The sequence below is a fragment of the Camelus dromedarius genome, chromosome 13 (assembly GCF_036321535.1).
Source record: "Camelus dromedarius isolate mCamDro1 chromosome 13, mCamDro1.pat, whole genome shotgun sequence".
In the NCBI taxonomy this organism is placed as follows: Eukaryota; Metazoa; Chordata; class Mammalia; order Artiodactyla; family Camelidae; genus Camelus; species Camelus dromedarius.
This window is the reverse complement of record NC_087448.1, coordinates 70,009,447-70,028,264: the sequence shown is the minus strand read 5'-3', so window position 1 is coordinate 70,028,264 and position 18,818 is coordinate 70,009,447. Positions and strand designations below refer to the sequence as shown.

At 55.5% G+C, this 18,818-nt stretch overlaps 1 protein-coding gene across 7 annotated transcripts in view; it reads right to left on the bottom strand.

Moving 5' to 3' along the window:
* Positions 1 to 1,241: 1,241 nt before the first annotated feature.
* Positions 1,242 to 18,818, bottom strand: part of LATS2 (large tumor suppressor kinase 2) — a 32,082-nt gene continuing 14,505 nt past the window's right edge. For 5 of the 7 annotated variants that reach the window (XM_031465714.2, XM_031465715.2, XM_064493286.1 and 2 more), the window contains 7 exons: positions 12,664 to 12,796; positions 10,452 to 11,791; positions 8,993 to 9,575; positions 7,876 to 8,058; positions 6,538 to 6,644; positions 2,770 to 3,209; positions 1,242 to 2,356 (listed from right to left, as the gene is read on the bottom strand). In XM_031465714.2, coding sequence (XP_031321574.2) covers positions 2,344 to 2,356; positions 2,770 to 3,209; positions 6,538 to 6,644; positions 7,876 to 8,058; positions 8,993 to 9,575; positions 10,452 to 11,791; positions 12,664 to 12,796 — 2,799 coding nt within the window. In that variant the 3' untranslated portion in view covers positions 1,242 to 2,343. Of the gene's footprint in view, positions 2,357 to 2,769; positions 3,210 to 6,279; positions 6,371 to 6,537; positions 6,645 to 7,875; positions 8,059 to 8,992; positions 9,576 to 10,451; positions 11,792 to 12,663; positions 12,797 to 18,818 lie in introns of those variants that run through there. The other 2 variants (XM_064493287.1, XR_010383717.1) reach the window with 2 other exon arrangements.

Here is an 18,818-nt window from a genome sequence, read left to right as displayed (position 1 = left end):
CCCCCAAAGGTCTGACATGAAATCTGAAAGTAGAATAAAAACACATGGACAACAGGCGTAAGAAACTGAGAGCATCACTGAGGAGGTCCAGCTGCAGGAGTCAGAGAACCTGCGGGGAGGGTGGGGCTTCAAATATGCAAGGACACTTCCCAGGGCTGGAGGGCACTCATCTCCCGGCGCAGCCCTGCGTGCCTGGTGGACAGAGACGGTCCTGAGGGCTGCCAGGCAGGGAGAAGAGGTCCCTCAGCAGGACAGAGAGTCAGGGAGACAAAGGACTAATGCCTCCAAAACGCTGCACGACTTCCATCCTAGAATTCCATGTTTATTTATATTTTCAATAAAGTAGAAAAGGGACATTTTCAGACGTGCAAGAACTCCAGTGTTTTTCCAGACATAAATCAAGACAAATGAAGAGGCATTATTTGGCAAAACAGGACCCAACACAGGAAAGTGACTGAGAGGATCCCAAGGCGGTGGCTGTGCGCCAGGCTGGACGGGCGCTGGTCCAGGCTGGGCTGGGCGCACAGCTCCTGGGGAGCAGGCTGGGGTCCGATGGCTCCGCTGCAGCAGGGACAGGGAGGGAGGGAGGGACAAAAACGCAAACACCTGTGGTTTCAGAGAAAACAAAGCAATTGAAGCAACAAGGTGATTATTAAGTTCATGTGGACTTTTTTTTTCGGTATAAAAAAGGGGCCGTAATCACATCACACACTCTCCCGACCTGGAGTCTAAGGGCAGTGAGGCCCTGCCTGGCCCGCCGGGATGGGGTCAGGGGAGGGCGTCTCCCGGGGACAGGACTGCCCGCTGGTGACCACACGATTGTAACTATTCAAAGACCAACCCAAAGTCAAACCATTACGTTTTCTCAGTGTCTTAAAACCACCGACCCTTCCAAACCCGAGGTGGGCTATTACACTTGCCCTCCAGTTCTGCCGCAAGCAAGAGAATGAGCTCCTACGCACGACTGACCCGGCACCCCACGTGACCCACCCGGCAGTCCTGATGGGGCACACCTGTCACCACCTTCTGGCAGGGACGCTGGCTCACGGAACCACACGCTGAACTGGATGCCGAGCTGTGACCCAACACACCCCAGCCCCTCCAGGACAGGACCCGTGTGGGGGCCCCTCCCTCGTGCTCCCCTCCGGCTCCGTGGGGATCACGGGGACAGCCCGGGGGAGTCACAGTGCGCCAAGAAAAGCAAAAGTTCACAAATTCCAATAAAATCTGACTCCGAGGGATTTGGATTCAAAATTTTAATAATAAATTGTGCCAGTAGAAGCTTTTCAAAGGCAATGATATATCAATAAATAATAGTTACACTGAGTTCCTGAGAAAGAACCTACCACATGGAGTCCGTCAGAGCGTAAATACACGGCGTTACTGTGAAACAGAGAAACCACGGGCAGTCACGACACGGGCCACTCACACAAGTGTAAACCAGTACACAGGAGTCTGTTTGTGACGTTCAGACGTGGACAGACTTTTAGGTGTTGCTGCCTAGATGTACGCTAAGTAATGGCTACATGATGCGAAAACCTTCAAGGAAAATATGTGGAATAATATAATGAAAAATATGATGCATCAGATTTTAAAAAACAAAAAAGGATTGAACTTTTTACTCAAATATAAATCACTTTGAATAGGAATCATACTAATCTGAAGTAAGAATATTCTGTGTTTATCTATGCAGTTATATACACACCTGCGCTTCTAAGAAAGCATGTATGGCTTACTTTTTTTTTTATTCCAACGTCACTTTCAATAATCCTTGCAGCTTTACAAAGGTTAGAAATAAGACTGATACTTCAAAGCACACCGGAGAGGATGCGGGAGGACCTGGGGATCACGCCTCTCCGCGCCTGCGGCCAGGGCCAGGCGGAGAGCATCCCCACGGCAGGACGGACAGGGTTCCGCCAGGAACTTCATTTTTTGGCAGAGCTGAGTTCATCCCTTTTGACGTATACAAGTTTAGTCGAGGACAAGCCCCCCCAGAGAATTCAGTCACACCCAAGACACACACACAAACCTCACCGCATCTCAGTTACACGTGCATCTCCTCAGCAAGACAGTAAGGGGCACGACCACGGCGAGGGGTCGCCACACGACGCAACGTCACACACGGTCCAGGAGGTCTCACTCAAAGACACTCGGTAAAAACGTGTTCACAGAGCCTGCTGTGAACGGCAAGACACGGTCACTTATAAGAGAAAACCCCTGTCCACGCAGCGCTGCCTCCACACCAGACGCCTGAAGCCGCCCTGCGTGATCGCCCGCTCACACCTTCCACTCCACGCTGATGCACAACAGCGGCAGAACACGACAACAAAAGCAGCTTTAACATCATGTCGCAAGTCTGAAATGTGGGGAAAATAAAAAACAAAAACCACTGTGTGAATAACACGTATAAGTAACATCAGAACAGTGTTATCTTTTTTTTTACATTATTGCACAGAGATTTCTTATCACATGTTCTTCAGTTTTATGTCCTTCCCTAAACGTGAGCAAGTGCTGTGGGCAAAACACAAATGCAGAAGACAGCAGCACGACTGGTCAAAACCGGTCCCTATGATCTAGTCAGAAAAATGGCTGAAAACAAAATAAGTGCTCTTTCTAAACTGTACTAATTGTAAAAAATATTGTTTTAATGCCGTGAAGGTCCTCAAAAGCCAATTCAAAGCCACGCCGACCCCCCCCGGCCCCAACCAGACCCTCAGACGGAGCCCTCCGCACGAAGCTCTGTCTGGCCGGCCTGCCGGCTACACATACACGGGCTGGCAGCCCTCGGCCTGCGCCCCCGGCCCCGCCGGCTTCGGGCAGCGGAACGGGTGGCCGTTGTCGTCGAAGAACCTCCGGAAAGTGAACTCGTAGAAGGCGTGCTCGGGGTGCCTGCCGCCCGGGGAGGCGAGCGCGTCCCAGGCCTTGGTGCTGTCCTCGCTGCCGGCCTGCCAGGGGCCCTCCTCGTCCACCGGGTCGAAGTTGGAGGTGTCCATGGGGTGGCTGATCTTGGGCACGTAGGGCGCCGGCTGCCTCCGGATGTCACTGGAGAAGTCGACGGCGCCCAGGAACGGGTGGGCCTTCAGGTCGGCGGCTCCGTTCCGGCCCAGCCGGTGCTCCGCCGAGCAGCACAGCTTGGCGATGAGGTCCCGGGCCTCAGGGCTCAGCTCGGCCTGGGCGGGGATGTGCAGCGTGCTTTCCCAGTTGACCACCTGCGGGGACAACACACCGCGGGTTCCTTCCTCCTCACCCTCGCAGCCGGCGAGTGCTGCCCCGGGACAGAGGTGAGAGGACCCGACTGTGTCCCAATGTCACCACATACCAGGGAAACGCAAACCAAAACTACAGCAAGGTGTCACTCCACACTGTCATCCGAAAGTCCACAAAGGAGAAATACCGGAGAGGATGTGGAGAAAAGGAACCCTCCTGCACTGCTGGTGGGAACGCAGTTTGGTGCAGCCATGATGGAAAACAGTACGGAGATTCTGTAAAAAGCTAAAAACAGACCTGCCCAATGATCCAGCAGCCCCCTCCTGGGTGTGTATCTGGGGGGAGCTCTGATTCAAAAAGACAGCTGCACCCCAGTGTTCACAGCAGCACTATACACCAAAGCCAAGACATGGAAACAGCCTAAATGTCCATCCACAGATGACTGGATAAAGAAGTCATGGTACATTTACACAATGGAATACTACTCAGCCATAAAAAAGAATGAAATAGTGCCATTTGCAACAACGTGGATGGACTTAAGAGATTGTCATACTAAGTGAAGTAAGTCAGAGAAAGACAAATACCATATGGTATCACTTACATGTGGAATCTTAAAAAGATGACACAAATTTATTTATAAGACAGAGACAGACTTACACACATGAAAAACAAACTTACGGTTACCAGGGGGAAAGGCAGGGAGGGATAAATTAGGAGTTTGGGATTTGCAGATGCAAACTACTGTATATAAAATAGACAAAGAACAAAGTCCTGCTGTAGAGCACAGGGAACTAAATCCAGTACCTTATAATAACCTACAATGGGAAAGAGTATGAAAAGAAATATATGCACATGTGTAGCTGAATCACTACACTGCACACTTGAAGTTAATACATTACAAACCAACCATACTTCAATTAAAAATAAAAATGAAAGAAATAAACTAAACTAATTGAGAATTTTTAAAGAAATAAATATTAAAAAAGAAAAGACTGACAGTTCCATGTTGGGAGAACAGAACAGATGCACAAGGACCTGAGCAGCTACCCCGCGGTCCGCGTGGCTGTGGCACAGGTGAGGGCGCCCCAGCACACAAACCAGGAAACCCGCCTGTCACAGATGCGCGTCTCCGTGAGCAGGACGCCTAGGGCACTGCTTGCTCATGCGTGGAGCCGGGGCAAAGCAAGGCCGAAGTAAGCGGGGATGGCCTGGGGGCAGAGGTTCGAGAGCAGCTTGGACCTGAGTAGGTGGTCCAGCAGAGCCAAAGCTGTGAAATTCACAGACAAAAACAAAGGAGAATCTTCAAGACAATGAAGATTTGGCAATGATTTCTTGGATATGATACAAAAAGCACAGGAAATAAAGTAAGTATGTAAAGTACATAAAATAAACTTCAAAGGACACCATCGACAGAGTGAAAAGCACCCCATGGAATGGGATAATAAATTTCCAAAGCATGTCTCTGATGAGCAATTAACACCCAGAATACATAAAGAACTACAGCTCAACAGCAAAAACACGAACAACCTGATTAAAAAAGGGCAAAGGACCCGAACAGACACTTCTCCAAAGAAGACATACACTCAGCCACCGAGCACAACCTTGCTGATCCTCAGGGAGACGCCAACCACAGTCAGACAGCACAGCACGCCCACCAGGAGGGCTACTATTAATTAAAAAAAGAAAAGAAAAGCAAGTGTTGGCAAGGAGGGAGAAACAGGAGCCTCCGTGCACTGCCGGTGGGAACACAGCCACTCGGAAACAGCATGGAGGCGCCCCAGGAAGTTACACTCAGAGCCACCGTGGGACCCGGCAGTCCCGCCCCGGGAAGTACCCAAAGCAACTGGAAGCAGGCCCAACAGCTGTTCACACACTCACCCTCACAGCAGCACCACCCGCAGCAGCCGAAAGGTGGGGGCAACCCAAATGTCTGCACCAGAGGATGAATAAATAAACTGGAATGCTGTTCACGTGCCGTGTAATACTCCTCAGTACTACACGGATGGAATGTTATTCAGTCTTAAAAAGGAAGGAAATCCTGACGCCTGCTACAACACGGATGAACCCTGAGACATTACACTAAGTGAACGAAGCCAGTCGTGAAAGTCACGTGATTCCACCCGGCCGAGGGAGGGTAACTTCACAGAGACAGAGACGAGGTGGGGGGGGGACCGGGGCCGGGGGAGGGAGGAGGGGAGCGCCGGTGACCGACGACGGGTAAAGCTCCTGTCTGGCAGGGTGAGAGTGCAAACAGGTGGCGGGGATGGTTGCTGTGAACACTGTGAATGTACTTAATGCCACTGAACTGCACAATTAAAAGTAGTTAAAATGGTAAATTTTATCACAGTTTTAAAAATTAGGCTATTATCAGGCAGGCAAATCGGTGAGTGGTTCAGCAATTCAGTTAGTATACAGGTAATACCAAATTCCAATTTTACTGTTGCTGCAGCGAAACCAAGCCTTAATTCAGGGTTTCTCTAATTTAGGGAGTATTAATTTCGGGTCTACTGTGGACTCCGGGCGCAGGAATGCTTCCTAGGACTGTCAGTGACACACGGAGGCGGTGGCTGTCTGCAGACTGGGGCCTGCCTGAGGACGTGAGGAGAGAGCCCGAGACGGCTTCCCCTCGCGGCTCGCAGAAGGAATCAGTCATGCTGACGCCTTGACTTTGGACTTCCAGCCTGTGGAAGCCTAGGACAATAAATTTCTGTTGTTTAAGCCAAAAAACTAAAAAATAAAAATTGAATTGTCAATGAACACATAAGAGCTTTGTTCTGAGATGTCCCAAAGATTTCATCAGATTCCCTGCGCAATCCCCCTGAAGTAACCGAGCCATTCATTTCTGAGAGTAGATGGCCATCATTCTAGAACTATTAGCATTAAGTTACTTGACAGGAAAACTTTTTAATTCCTTGAGATGAGTATTAGAAATACGCACAGTGCCTCACCGCATGAAGCGGCAGCGAGGTAACACCCAGCAACACCCTGACTCCCTCCCGCACGGTCCTCGGAGCTTCGGTCCTGCACGGGGAACCTGCCGGCCTCCCTGCCCCACCCGTTCCTAGCTCTCACCTGGGAATTCCAAGAGGGCAGCTGACCGTGGTTCGAGTAAAACTTCAGACACACGTGCACATCAAAACTCAGGTCTGACTCTGCGTCTCCACTTATTAAAATAAAAACTGTCCATCAGGGTAATAATAGTATTACTTTTAAAATCCCATTCTACATCACTGACACTCCTACACTACTCGGAATAAAAGGTCAGTTGTTGTCCTGGCTCCGTCAGAAAGCCACGTGCCTGCAGCCCGCAGACCACATCTGCTCAGTTACCTTCAGCTGGGTTTCTGTGGGAGTTGGGGCCAAAAAGGGCGGCTGCCCCACCAGCATCTCGAAGAGAATCACGCCGACACTCCACCAGTCACAGAGCTGGGTGTACCCTGAAAGACAGAGTCTCACTCAATTCCAACGTGCACACAGGTTCTTCTCAGAAATCCTGAAAAGACTCATTCACTGTTAAGCGGGACAGCACCGAAGTCGCACGCGTGTTACCAAGTGCCTCCCGCACAGGGGCTCAGAGCAGAGCCTTCGTGTCGTCTTCAACCATCAGTCTGTGATAAGCACAGGCTGCCTTTGTAATAAGACTTCTTAATTTAAAAAGATTACTGTGACCATTAGTGACAAGACTAGCCGGGATCTTAAGTTCTTAAAGAACACAGACAGACATGGATTAAAACAGTAGAAACCACAAAGCAGAAATGCTGTGGCCCGTGGTCAGGTGAGGTGCATGCTGAGGGCTGCCACAGGGCTCTGGGAGGAGGGGAAGAGTGTGGGTGAGGAGGGAGGGACCCCGGGGTGCAGCCCTCCCGGCAGAGCAGCCTGACCTTCCTGGACTTTCTCCCGTTTCCCTGCAGGGCCCACATCACAGTCCAAGCCCCGAGTCCCTGCCGAGGGCACTGCCGCCACCCTGCCGCCGCCTCCCGCTGCACATGGCGGGGAGCGGACACGGGGTGTCCTCACCACCCGCTGTCAGAGGTTCAGCTCTCACAGTGGCCGTGGCCGCCTCAGGTCACACGGCCGACGGGGAAAGCAGGCCTGGCCGGGTCCGCCAGCTCCAGAGACTTGAAGTGACACACGGGGACACGTAGGCCAGCGGCTCTGATCCACACACCTCAGTTGCGGGCCTGCAGCCGACCGTCAGAGCCCCTTGTGCACGGGCAGGCGAGTGCTGGGGCATGGGTGCCTGTCGCCCCCAAACCCTACCCTCAAGGCCCTCAAGGCCCTTCTGGGCTGGCAGGAGCTGGAGGAACCGTGTTTGTACTCTCAGCCTGACAACAAGGCGGGGGCTGCGCTGGGAGCCTGGGACCCCAGAGCCCCGCCATCACACGACTCTCAGAACCAGCCCTGGAGACGCCCTCCGGCCTCCAGGCAGGAGGTCCACAGCTGCACCCGGTCCAACACGCCCAGCCCAGAAAAGGGCAAGTGGACGCAGCCGGGAAGCAAAGGCGGCTCCAAGACAGAAGGCGACACCAGAGGCTCGTTTGCCGAGGAAATAGTCCAACCCTCGGCTCCCACAGCACGAACTCAATGGGGTGCGTGGAGGCTTGGAAAGCAGGAGCGGGGGCCCTCAAAGGTCACCCCCCTGCTCAGGCGCACAGCTGGAACACACACCTTTTCGGAGGAGCACCTCCGGGGCGATGTAATTTGGGGTCCCAACCAGGGAGTGAGCCAGGCACCTCTGGTGCTGCCTCCGGGCTCTCTGCTCCAGGGTCTTGAGCCTGTCTCCGCAGCGACAGCTAGACACGTCGTCCCAGAGGTCGCTGGGCTCCATGCTGTCCTGCCTGGTGTGGGTCCCTTTCACCCCGGAATCGGGGCAGTGAGAGAAGGATGAAAAATAAAGTTAACTTTCACTCCTCAACAATGCAGCAAACCCACAGCTTCAAAAGGAAAAGTAATCTGACTCAGCTCCTGACACAGTGAGAAAAGGAAATCTCCCACAGCTCTGCCCGTGGTCCTGGGCCCGAACCCGAGCCACGAGGTCCACACCAGCGCCAAGGCGGGACCACGGTGAGGCGGCCGCAGGGCTGTACCCTGAGCCGGGCGCCCGTGCCGGGTGCCCTGTGCTGGATGGTGGTGTAGTGCCAGGTGCCCCACGCCAGGCGAGAAAGGCCAGGTGACTGTGGGATGGCATCCCCAGCGCCTCTCAGGCCCATCGAGAAAGATGAACAGCAGCCGTTTGACACACGTTTCAAGATGAACGTGGAAAAGCATGAGGGTTTAGGAAACACGAACACAGACGACGTCAGTGCCAGGAAACGGGAAAGGATTAAGTGATTTAGGGTTAGCTTGAAGTAAAAAACAGAAGCTACAGTATTAAAATAACTATTTCAAGAATCCAAGCCAAAATTAGATGGCGACCCGCTATGTCTGACTTTCCCAAGCAGCAGAACCAGGGGGTGCTGAGCCCGACCCACAGCTACGTTCTGCCCACAGGCGGATTCCGGCCAAGAGGGGGCTCCTTGGCAGGCCGCGAGGCCTATTTTCAAGGCTCGTTTTAACAGGGCAGAGTGATGGCTCCTCAGCGAAGCCCCAAGACACCCTATGACCTACTGTCCTAAAAATATTTTAATAAAATTTGAGTCTACTAACTTAAAAAAAAAACCTCACATCAAACTAACTCTTCAGGGAGAAAAGCCTGTCACACCAAACTATGCCATCGCACAGCGACAGGTGATTTCAGCACACGAGGGTCCCGGGCCGGGGGCCGGGGGCCGCTGGAAGACAGTACCTTTCTGGTAGTACTTGGAATTGTGAGTCCACCGGAAGCCAGTGCAGAGGCCGAAGTCCGTGAGCTTAATGTGGCCGTCCAGGTCTATAAGGATGTTGTCCGGCTTGATGTCCCGGTGGATGAAGCCCATCCTGTGGACACTCTCGATGGCCAGCGTCAGCTCCGCGATGTAGAAGCGGGCCAGGTGCTCAGGGAAGACCTCCATCCGGATCAGCAAGCTCATCATGTCGCCCCCCGGGATGTAGTCCATCACGAAGTACAGGCTGTCCTTGTCCTGGAAGGAATAGTACAGCTTGACCACCCACTCGTTGTCCGCCTCGGCCAGGATGTCCCTCTCGGCCTTGACATGGGCCACCTGGTTGCGGCTCAGGACGTCCCTCTTCCGCAGGGTCTTCATGGCGTACAGGGCGTGCGTGTCCACCTTGCAGGCCAGGCACACCTCCCCGAAGGCGCCAACGCCCAGGGTCTTTATCTTCACAAACATGGACTTGTCCATCTTCGCCCTCTTCAGCCTATTGTAATTGGACTCCTTCTGGTAGAGGATCTTCCTCATCTGCTCCTGCTCAGCCTCACACAGTCCCGCCTGCGGACAGAGCACAGTGAGGGACAGTCACGCCAGGGGCTGTGCAGCAGGGCCCAAGGGGACACGCCCCACAGCAGGGACCAGCCTGCCTGAGGAAACAGGGGCAGAGGCGGGGCCCGGGCACCACAGGCAATGTGCTTCCTGCTTTTGCTCCTCAAATCCAGAGACACAAGTCTGGACTCCAAAGAGCAGCACAAGAGAGCTGTTTCTCTAGGTGACTTCAGACTCTAAGAACTAAAGGAAACTTCTAAAGGAGGCCTGTGGGAAAGGGGACCGCAAAATTCCTCTAAGGGCAGTGTAATAATTTAACAGTTCAGGGGAAAATGAGTAAACTAACAGAAAAAAAGTCAATGAAAATGGGACAGCAGAAAGAGAGAACACAGATTTTATTCTTAGAATTTGAAGCCACTGGCCTTGTGTTATTCAAATTTACTGCAGCATTTAATTCAAATAATTTAATTAGCAATTACTTTCTCTAACAGTTCAGCATAAACTAAGGTGTATTTCAGACATTATTTGCTAACCAGAGGCTTAAAGGAAGGAACCGACAGGTCACTGCGAGATGTACTTTTCCTTATAAATCCCACAATTTCAATTCATAAAACCTCAAACTTGGTTTCTACTCTTTCAAAACATTTTGTTACTAGTTAGTAAAACTGACAAATTTGTCAGGAATAAGGAAGCAACACGAAAATGGACTTGCTACTGCCCTGCGGGGCACGTGACGCCCAGCTCCCCATCCTGAGAGGGGACGTCCAAGCTGTCCCCCAAAACCAGACCCCCCCCGAGACCACAGGCCTACAGGGAGGTGCAGAAGGCAGAGCCAAGCACCCCGGGCGGCCCGGCCAGGCCAGGCGGGCGGGGTCGGGGGCTCACCTTCGCCATCTCCTGCTCCAGCTGCAGCCTCCGGGCCACCTTCTGCTGGTGGGTCTTCAGGACATTCTCCACGTGCTGCTCCATGAAGAACTTGAACGCGCAGGGCGAGTAGCTCTTGACGCGGGACTCCCTCTTTTCCTCGGCCCTGCTGCCCCTCCGAACCGGCACGGGTGACGTCTGGATCTGCTTCTTGTCTTTCCCTGTCTTCTCGCCTTTGGCGCCCTTCTGGCCCTTGTCGGCCCTGTCTGGGGGCTCAGTGGCCTGGCCCCCCAGAAGGCCCTGCTCCACCCCCGCGCACAGGCGGTCCACGTCACTCTGCTCTGGCCTGCTCTGCAGCAGGAGGTGCTTCGGGTAGGGCGGGGGCCGGCCTCTGGCCTCGGTGCCCCCGTACTCCACATCCAGTGGGTGGGCGCTGGCGCCCCCCAGGGGTAGGGGGTGCTCGTCCTTGGAGGCCAGGCTCTCCCCCGCGGGGGTGGGCGCTGGCACCCAGGCCGGGTGGGAGGGCCCCACGGCTGTCTGGGGCTCAGGCCTCATCACGCGGACGCTCTTCACCGGGTGCAGGATGTGGGCGGCCGTCACGGCTGTCACAGTGTTAGGGGAGGACACAGAGGGCTCGGCCTTGCCTGGTGCTCCCGCCCGCAGGGGCACAGCCACCGGCTGCTGGTGGCTGTTGAAAGAGTTCGTCCTGCTGGGGACCGGGCCTTCAGGCAGGAAGGCCACAGGCTTCTGGAGAGAGTCGCGCCGGGTCAGGGTGGTGCCGGGCCACTGCTGGGCTGAGGGGCTGGCCAGGTCGTACAGGTCCACATTCAGGCTGCTCCTGGAGGGTGTGACCAGGCTTGGCGGGGGGCTGTCGCCTGCAAACACGGGCCCCCGGGAGCCGAGCACGTGCACCTGGTGGGCCTGTTTGTGGTGAGGGTGGGGCGTGTAGGCTCCGGCCGTGGCTCCTGTGGGCTGAAATGCGTGGCCAGCCCCAGGCGGCACGGCCGGGCCCTTGGTGGCCAGGCTGGCGTACCCGCCTGCCTCCGGCGGACTCTTGCTCTGGAAGGAGGGGCTGCGCTGGATGCCGTAGCCCAGGCCCTCCCCGGGCACCAGCAGGTGGGGCCGGTAGTGCGGGCCCTGCAGTGGGGGCGCCTCATAGCCTTTGGGCTGGTGCTGCCGGCCGGGCCCGCAGTGAGGGCCGGCGCCCGCGAAGAGGAAGTCCGAGTACTGGCGGGGCGCCTCCTCCAGGGCGGCTGGGCCCTCGTAGGCTGCCCCGCTCATCTGGGGGTAGGGCGGGAAAGGGTCCCCAGCTCCTTCAAAGCTCGGCCTCCGTGGCACAGAGGTTGGCGCGAGGCCCTTTCCTGCAGACAGAGTGGGAGGCAGCATCAGAGGGTCTGCCCACGGTTCCACAGGCTCAGCCTCATGCCCGCTGTGGCCCTGGGGCTGCTGCTCCGGCTCTTCCACAACCAGAGGCCCTCAGGAAGGCCACATGGGCAGAGCCAGGCTATCTCTGAGTCAAGAGGCCTTGCCCAGCCCATCAGAGACCCTCCCAGGAGTGCCTGGCAGAGCTAAGACGCTCACGGCCGTCACGTTAGCAGAAGTCACAGCCAAATGACAGCTCTGCTCCAGGCTAGCCGCTGCATCACCGAGCCTCCATCCAAGGCAGGTGCAGGGGTGTCACGCGGATGCAGACCCCAAGCCCCAGGCATCTTGACGGGGTGGCAGCGAGGCAAAACTTCTGCTCAACATCCTGAATCCCTTATTACCCCCAGGGACTTTAGGGCCCCAAAATGGTCCCGTCTGCTCTACCCGCAGAGAAACACTCGGTGATAGCCAGCGAAGCAGGCCGTTTGGTGCCAGTGCCTCGGGCCCTCCCACACAGCTTCCCAAGGCCTGTGGTCTGGACAGACCCGCCACTGGGCAGCCTGTCCCCAGAGGCTGCACTGTGGAAGAGAGCATGTTTGAGGACGAGTGACATCAGCCTCTTTCTCAAAGACTCCTCCCCAGGCCCAAGAGAAAGGACATTCTTACTCTCAGCCTGTTGGCTTGCCTAATTTTAAAATCCAGACTTTTTCAGTCTTCCATAAAACAAAACAGACCGACTATACCGACCAGGTAGGAAGTACTAGCCAGCTGCCGGGACCCGCCTACCCACTCGGCCCAGGTCTGGCAGGCCGGCTCTGTTCTCGGGCTCCTGGCAGGGAGGAGGCCGCCGCCCAGCCCCATGGCTCACCTGGGGAGGTCTGCTTGACGACCCGCACGATCTGCTCCTTGCCCGGCTCCAGGTAGCCCATCTTGCTGATGAACTCCAGGGCGGCCTCGATGCTGCGGCTCCCGGTCTGCTTGAGGGCCCTGCCCGCCATCTCCTGCCGGCACAGAGATGCCCCATCAGACATGCCAGACGTCCCGCCTGCCCCGCACCCACCACGGGGACTTCACCTCCGTGACAGCCAGGCCAGCAGACCAGTCTCCAGACCAGCACTGCTGGGGTCGTATCCCCACACACCCTGAACTACAGACCATGAGGCCAAGGTCAGGAACGTGCGGGAATCCTGATGGTGGACCTGGAAGAGCTGTACATTCTGCTTCCCCTAGAAACTGTCTGCGAGTGGATTGACAAATTCTGGTTTGGGGACAACCACGGGAGTCAGACAGCTGGCCTGGCCCCCCACCCCAGGCCTCCCCTGGGATGGGGCAGAGAGCTCACCGCATGCCTCCAGTTTACAACGCTCTGTGCTGGCCACAGCAGGGGCCCTGAAAGACAGGCACTGAAGGAGGCCTTGCAGCAAGGCCAGGATGGGCCCAGCAGAGCTGGGCAGGGCGACCCTCCCGCCGAGGGAGAGGTCCCCGGGGCTGGTCACAGAGGAGCCAGAGGCACAGCTGGCTTTTCAAGGGCAGACCGAGTTGGGCAGATGGAAGGCCCAGGAGAGAAAAGGTATCCCTGGCAGGGGGCATAGTCAGAGCAGAGGCCTGGGCAGACAGTGGGGAGGGGCCACAGCCTGGGCCGACTGTTGGGCCAGTTTGAAGGCAGCGGCAGGTCAGTGAGAAGACGGATCTGGGGCAGAGGCAAGAGCGCAGGGCCCCGCGCCAGACGGCACCAGGCCTCCCGCTCAGGCCTGCTCGGGCCCCCAGCACACACCCGTTCCTGTGCAGGACAGCAGGTCCTCTGAAATCTGGCTTGTACAACCCACCACAACAAGCAAATACACAACCCCACAGGAGAGTTAGCTGGGCCTCCCTTTCCAAAGTCTCTAAGACAACCTCTACGCCCCAGGAAGCGAGGAAGGAACTCCAGATGGCCCCTTCCAGGGACGCACAAGCCCGGTGTGCGGAGCCCTGGGGGACTCAGCAGGAAGCCCGTGCCGGACAGCACAGGGAGCGGCGCCACGGGCCCCACAGAGGCAATTCTGGGGAAGCTCTGTGAAGCACCAGCCGGAGGAGCAGAGGTCCCTGGTCTCCCCACACGGAGAAACCTGACACTAAGAGACACAGGCTGATGACCAGACGGGGGAGGGCTGGGGGTGGACCTGGTTCAGGGAGGCAGGCAAGGACGGCGGGCGGAGAGCCTGGGAGGACACGGCAGGCCCGGATGCTCTGAACTGGACAGACGCAGGGCTGAGAGGCCGAGGCCGGGCTCCTTGCTCCCCTGCTGAGTGGGACTCAGGCTGGCCCCGCCTGCACTGACCCCGGCACCTCTTAAGGTGGGCCCTGAGGTCAGCACCAGGGCCCCAAGCTCAGGACGAGGGTCCAGAAGGAAGGGCTTGCCAAGCTCTGCACCCTTGAGTCTGAACCTGCACTGCTGACTCTCACAGGGGTAGAGAGAAGCCACCAGAGACGGAAAGACGACGGGCCGCTGGCTACTGTCTTCGGTGGAAGGGCTCAGTTTCTGTCTCAACTCACGATGCGAAGAGAGAGGCCACAGGCCATGGGGGTGAGTGGCACAGGCGCCTGCGAAGGGCAGAGGGCAGGCTCGCCGTGGGAGGACCGCCCGCCGCCTGACCAGATGCACGGAGGACTGGCCTGTGCTGTCACCACATCAGGACACCAGAAGACAGACCAGCCGAGCAGCAACATGCGCTCACGTGATTCTGCAAGAACGGCTTCTCCTGTCGGCCACAGTCAGCCTTGGCTCCCGAAACGAGGCTGGCAGAGTAGTGGGAGGACGCCCCCAGCAAACCCCACCGGTGAGCTTCTGCCGCGCACCCCCTCCAGCCGAGAACAGCACGCGGGCCTCAGTCAGCACCCCTCAGACCTGCCAGCTCCGAGGGAGGAGTGGGGTTAAAGGGGCCTGCGCGACCCTGTAGACGCACTGACCGTCCGTGTCCCTGAGACTCCCGCTGGGTTCCTGGGAGGCCCTCGCAGACCTGCGGGACCTCCGTACTCCTGGGTGCAGACCAAGCCTTTGGGGGGGAATCTTCCACGTGGGGCGCAGCCCCCGGGCACGGCTGGTAGGAGGACTCGGGCCTGAGACAGAGAGCGAGCCGGGAGCTGTGCACGGGGCCCTCAAGTCTCGGAATCACCCTACAATGCAAGTACTTGTGTTTTACCAAAAGCAGGAGATGGAGGCTCAGGACAAGCCATCGTTCCCCAAGTTCACAGAGTCGGGGAGACCTGCCTGGAGAGAAAGGAGAGGAATGCACACGGAACGCTGACGGCACCAAGTAAAGTCAGAGACACTCAAATCCCACTTCCAGAGAAACCCCCCATGTTCACAAGAAGACCCGCAGAAGCCCCTGCTGCACTTCTGTTTACAACAGAAAACCGGGAACTATTTAAACACACGTCAGCAGGATAATGAGCACGTCGTGGTGGTACCGTGACGCATGCAGTACAATCCAGCAAGTGAAGCGAACTGGAGCCTCATCTGTCAGCAGGGACAAGTCTCAAAAACGTGACGTTGAATGAAAAAAAGAAGTTGCAAACTCACATTGTATAAAGTTTCTTTAAAAAGTATGAAACACTACTGTAGACGGGTCAGAGTGTGCACACGCAGTAACAGCACAAAGCACGGGCGGGAGTGAGGGGTGAGCCCAGGACAGCAGCTGCCTCCGGGCAGGACACAGGCTGCTGTGCGGGGTACAGCATTTCTCTAAAGTCTCTGAAAGAAAGGTGCAAGATGCAAGATTATTCTCTCTACGTGCATAACGTTTGAAGTGTGACCCCACCATCAGCCATCACCAGCACACTTAACCGTAAAACCAAGGTCCGGTCTGCCTGCCCCTTCACAGCCCCCCGTCCTTTCCCTGGTTCGTGATGAGTGAACAAATGCAGGAATGAAAGAACAAATGAGACACAGCACAGCCCCTCCTGTGCTGGTGTCCCCACCACATCCTGAGCCCCAGGAGGCAGGGACAAGTCGTTTCACATGTGACTCAGTGACCGAGGTGCCGAGAGCCCATTCTCCCTTGGCACCTGTGTCTGCCTTCCAGGAGCCCCCTCTCAGGCGACTACCCAGAAATCTCTCTTGCAGATTGGCTCAAGTTCTCTGCTGGACAACTAGTCTCAAATAGTACTGACCGTGGCCCAGCAATGAAAGAGTCACCTAAGAGTTTACCCACCGGGTGTAGCTTGCGGGTGAAAATGCAGAAACAAGCCGGGGCTTGAGCCCCTGCCAGCTGGGGAGGAAGCCATCCAGGTGCTCCTGCAGCCCCGAGGCTGGACGGCGCTGAGCTCCGCTGTCTCTGGGATTCGATTCCCTCGGACACACTTTTCCAGGTGTCAACACTGAGCTGGAGCTGTGGCAGAGGGCTCAGAAGTCACCCCAAAGCCCTGGGACCAGCTTCCACGTGAAGCACAGGTGCTGGCTTCTCCTTTTCAAGAGCAGCTAAAAACCCAAATTTTAATGTGAAAGCTCCTGGGTTTTAAAAATTGTAAACAGACTTTACAAAAAGTCTAAGACACTGTGTGGAGTAGAATAAAACACAAGCGCAGAAAAGGGAAACCAGCAGGCTTCACACAGCCTGGGCCCCGGGGAATGGCCCGCTCCAGGACTGCGCGTGGCGGGGACTGGCGTTCTCGACAACATTTGGCTCCTGAGTCTCACGAAACTGAGGATCAGCAAAGAAACGAGATCTTAGAATTCCAAAAGGATAGGAGAGAGGTCCAGTTAATGCCACATCTCGTGCTACTGGCTACGGGGGAAAGATCAGGGGACTTGGGGGAAAAAACCAAGCAGGCGCCCGGCATCCTGTGGCGGAGCCCCCACTGAGCGGGCCCCCGCACGCTCCCCGGGAAGTGACGTGAACGAGCTTAAGCCAGACGAAGCAGGACCGGCACATGGACAGCAGCAGCAACTAACGGCACGGTAACCTGAAGCCTGCGTCAAAACCAAAAAGCTGCTTTCTTACGAAATGCAGACGTACAGAAGACTGAGGTGTGTACCTATCCAAGTATCAACGGCAAAACTCCAGTCCCACCAGCGACTGCCTTTCAGAGGGCAGATTCTCGGCTGCCTCTGGTTCCATCTCATGCCCTGCGAGGAGCAGAAGTTACCACTTAAAATCACACGGCGACGGTAATAAGTAAGTGATCAAAGTGCCCCTTCCCAAGTGGGCCGGCAGCACCGGCACAGGCGCCTGACGGGGGGGCCGAGGTGCGCCCGCCTCCACTGGCACCGCCAACCACTGCCTGACAGACCCGAACTCGGGCCACAGACACCTTCCATTTTCTTGTAGCTCCATTTGAGAGGAAAAAAGTAAAAGCAGAATTAATGTTCGCATGTTATTTATCCCACATACATCTTCTCAAAATGTAATCAACATTACAAATACAGAGCTTCTCTCTTCCACAGGAAGCCTTCCAATCAGGTGGGCATCACAGACTCCGAGCGTCACACGCTCAGGGCCCCCCGCCCCCCGCCAAAGGCAGCCCAGGCCTGGGCGGAGAGGGGATGTGGCGGTCTTGTGAGGGGATGAAGACACGTCCTGGGGGAGACCTCAGGCCAGGAGAGCGAGCAGGGTCTGCCATACACGTGTATTTTGGTAACAGGAACTGCGACCACGCTGGATATACTTTTTGTGATTAGCTTTTTTCTACCTGTTGACCTGGGCATATCCCTCCTCACTTACCTTAATTTCCTTTAATTAGTTAAAAAAAAAAGTGGCCATTTTTATACCAAAATGTTCAGAGTGGTTGTATCTGAGCTGATAGAATTACAGGCAATTTTTCCTCTTTATACGTCTCTATATTTTCCAAACTTACAAAAGGAACACAAGCTACTTTAATGACCAGGAGGAGCCCGGGAGGAGAGTGTGACACAACATGATTTGCTCGTGTCCCGTGAAAGTAACTTTAAATCCCACTTTAAAAAGGTACAGTTGATTTTTTGGCAGGGTCAAATTTAATTTGAAAATTAAAAAAAAAAAAAAAAGGAAAGGAAAAAGGGCAAAGGCGAGGACCCGCCATGAGACAGGTTCCTGCCATAGGCTGGGCGCTCCCACGCCTCCATGCTCCTTCCTTCCTTCTCCTCGCACCCGTGGGTCAGGGCCGTGCTGGCTGCTCAACAGCCCTGCAAGGCGGCTCCCCCCGCAGAGGAAGAGGCGGGAACGTGCATGTCACCTCAGTCCCTCCTCGCTGGCAAAGAGGACCCAGTCCTGAGGCCCGCCTGTCACCAGGCCGGGGCAGCAGTTACTCCCGACTTCCCCGACGGGCCAGAGCTCTCGAGTCCTCAGAGCTGCCACGGGCCTGGCGCCCTGACAGCCGGTCGCGCTGGAGGAAGGTCAGGACACAGGCTGCCCACAGGAGAACAGCACGTGGCCTGTGCGCGGGGAACCACAGACAAGCCTGAAAGAGCTGTCTCACCCGAGTCTTCCTCTAGGGGGCACCACAGGCTCAACTGCTTAGCTACCCTGAGGGCCCAGGAGCCATGGGCATCCTGTCCCCTGGGAGCCACTGAGTCTGATGCTTGCTCCCATGAGGCCCTGCCATCCAGCTGGACCACAGACTCTGAGAAGCCCAGGGGGCGCGAGCCTGCCCCAAGAGCATCCTCACGGAGAGAACAATTCAGGGCGGGCACACAAGCCACGTGCTTCTGAGAAGCTGAAGTGTCACAACGTTAACATCACTGCAAAATCAAATTAGTGGTTTTAAAACTTCGTAGGAAGAAAAACAGGGAACATTTGGTAATATGGTCATTGGGAACCATAAAGATTAAAAGAAAAAGTAAAACTACATTTTACAAGGAAGATAAAGTAAAAGCCAGATTTAAATCATCACTTACAGCAATGAGTACCCAATGATAAAAATATGACACTCATAACAAAAACTTCTCTCTCCAATCCTTTAAATCTATATTTAAAGAACAGCTCCTTCCTTAAGAATGTTAATCTATTGGCCTCTGTTTTCCTTATAGAAATTGTCATGTCTCTAGTAATTTATGCACAGATCTTA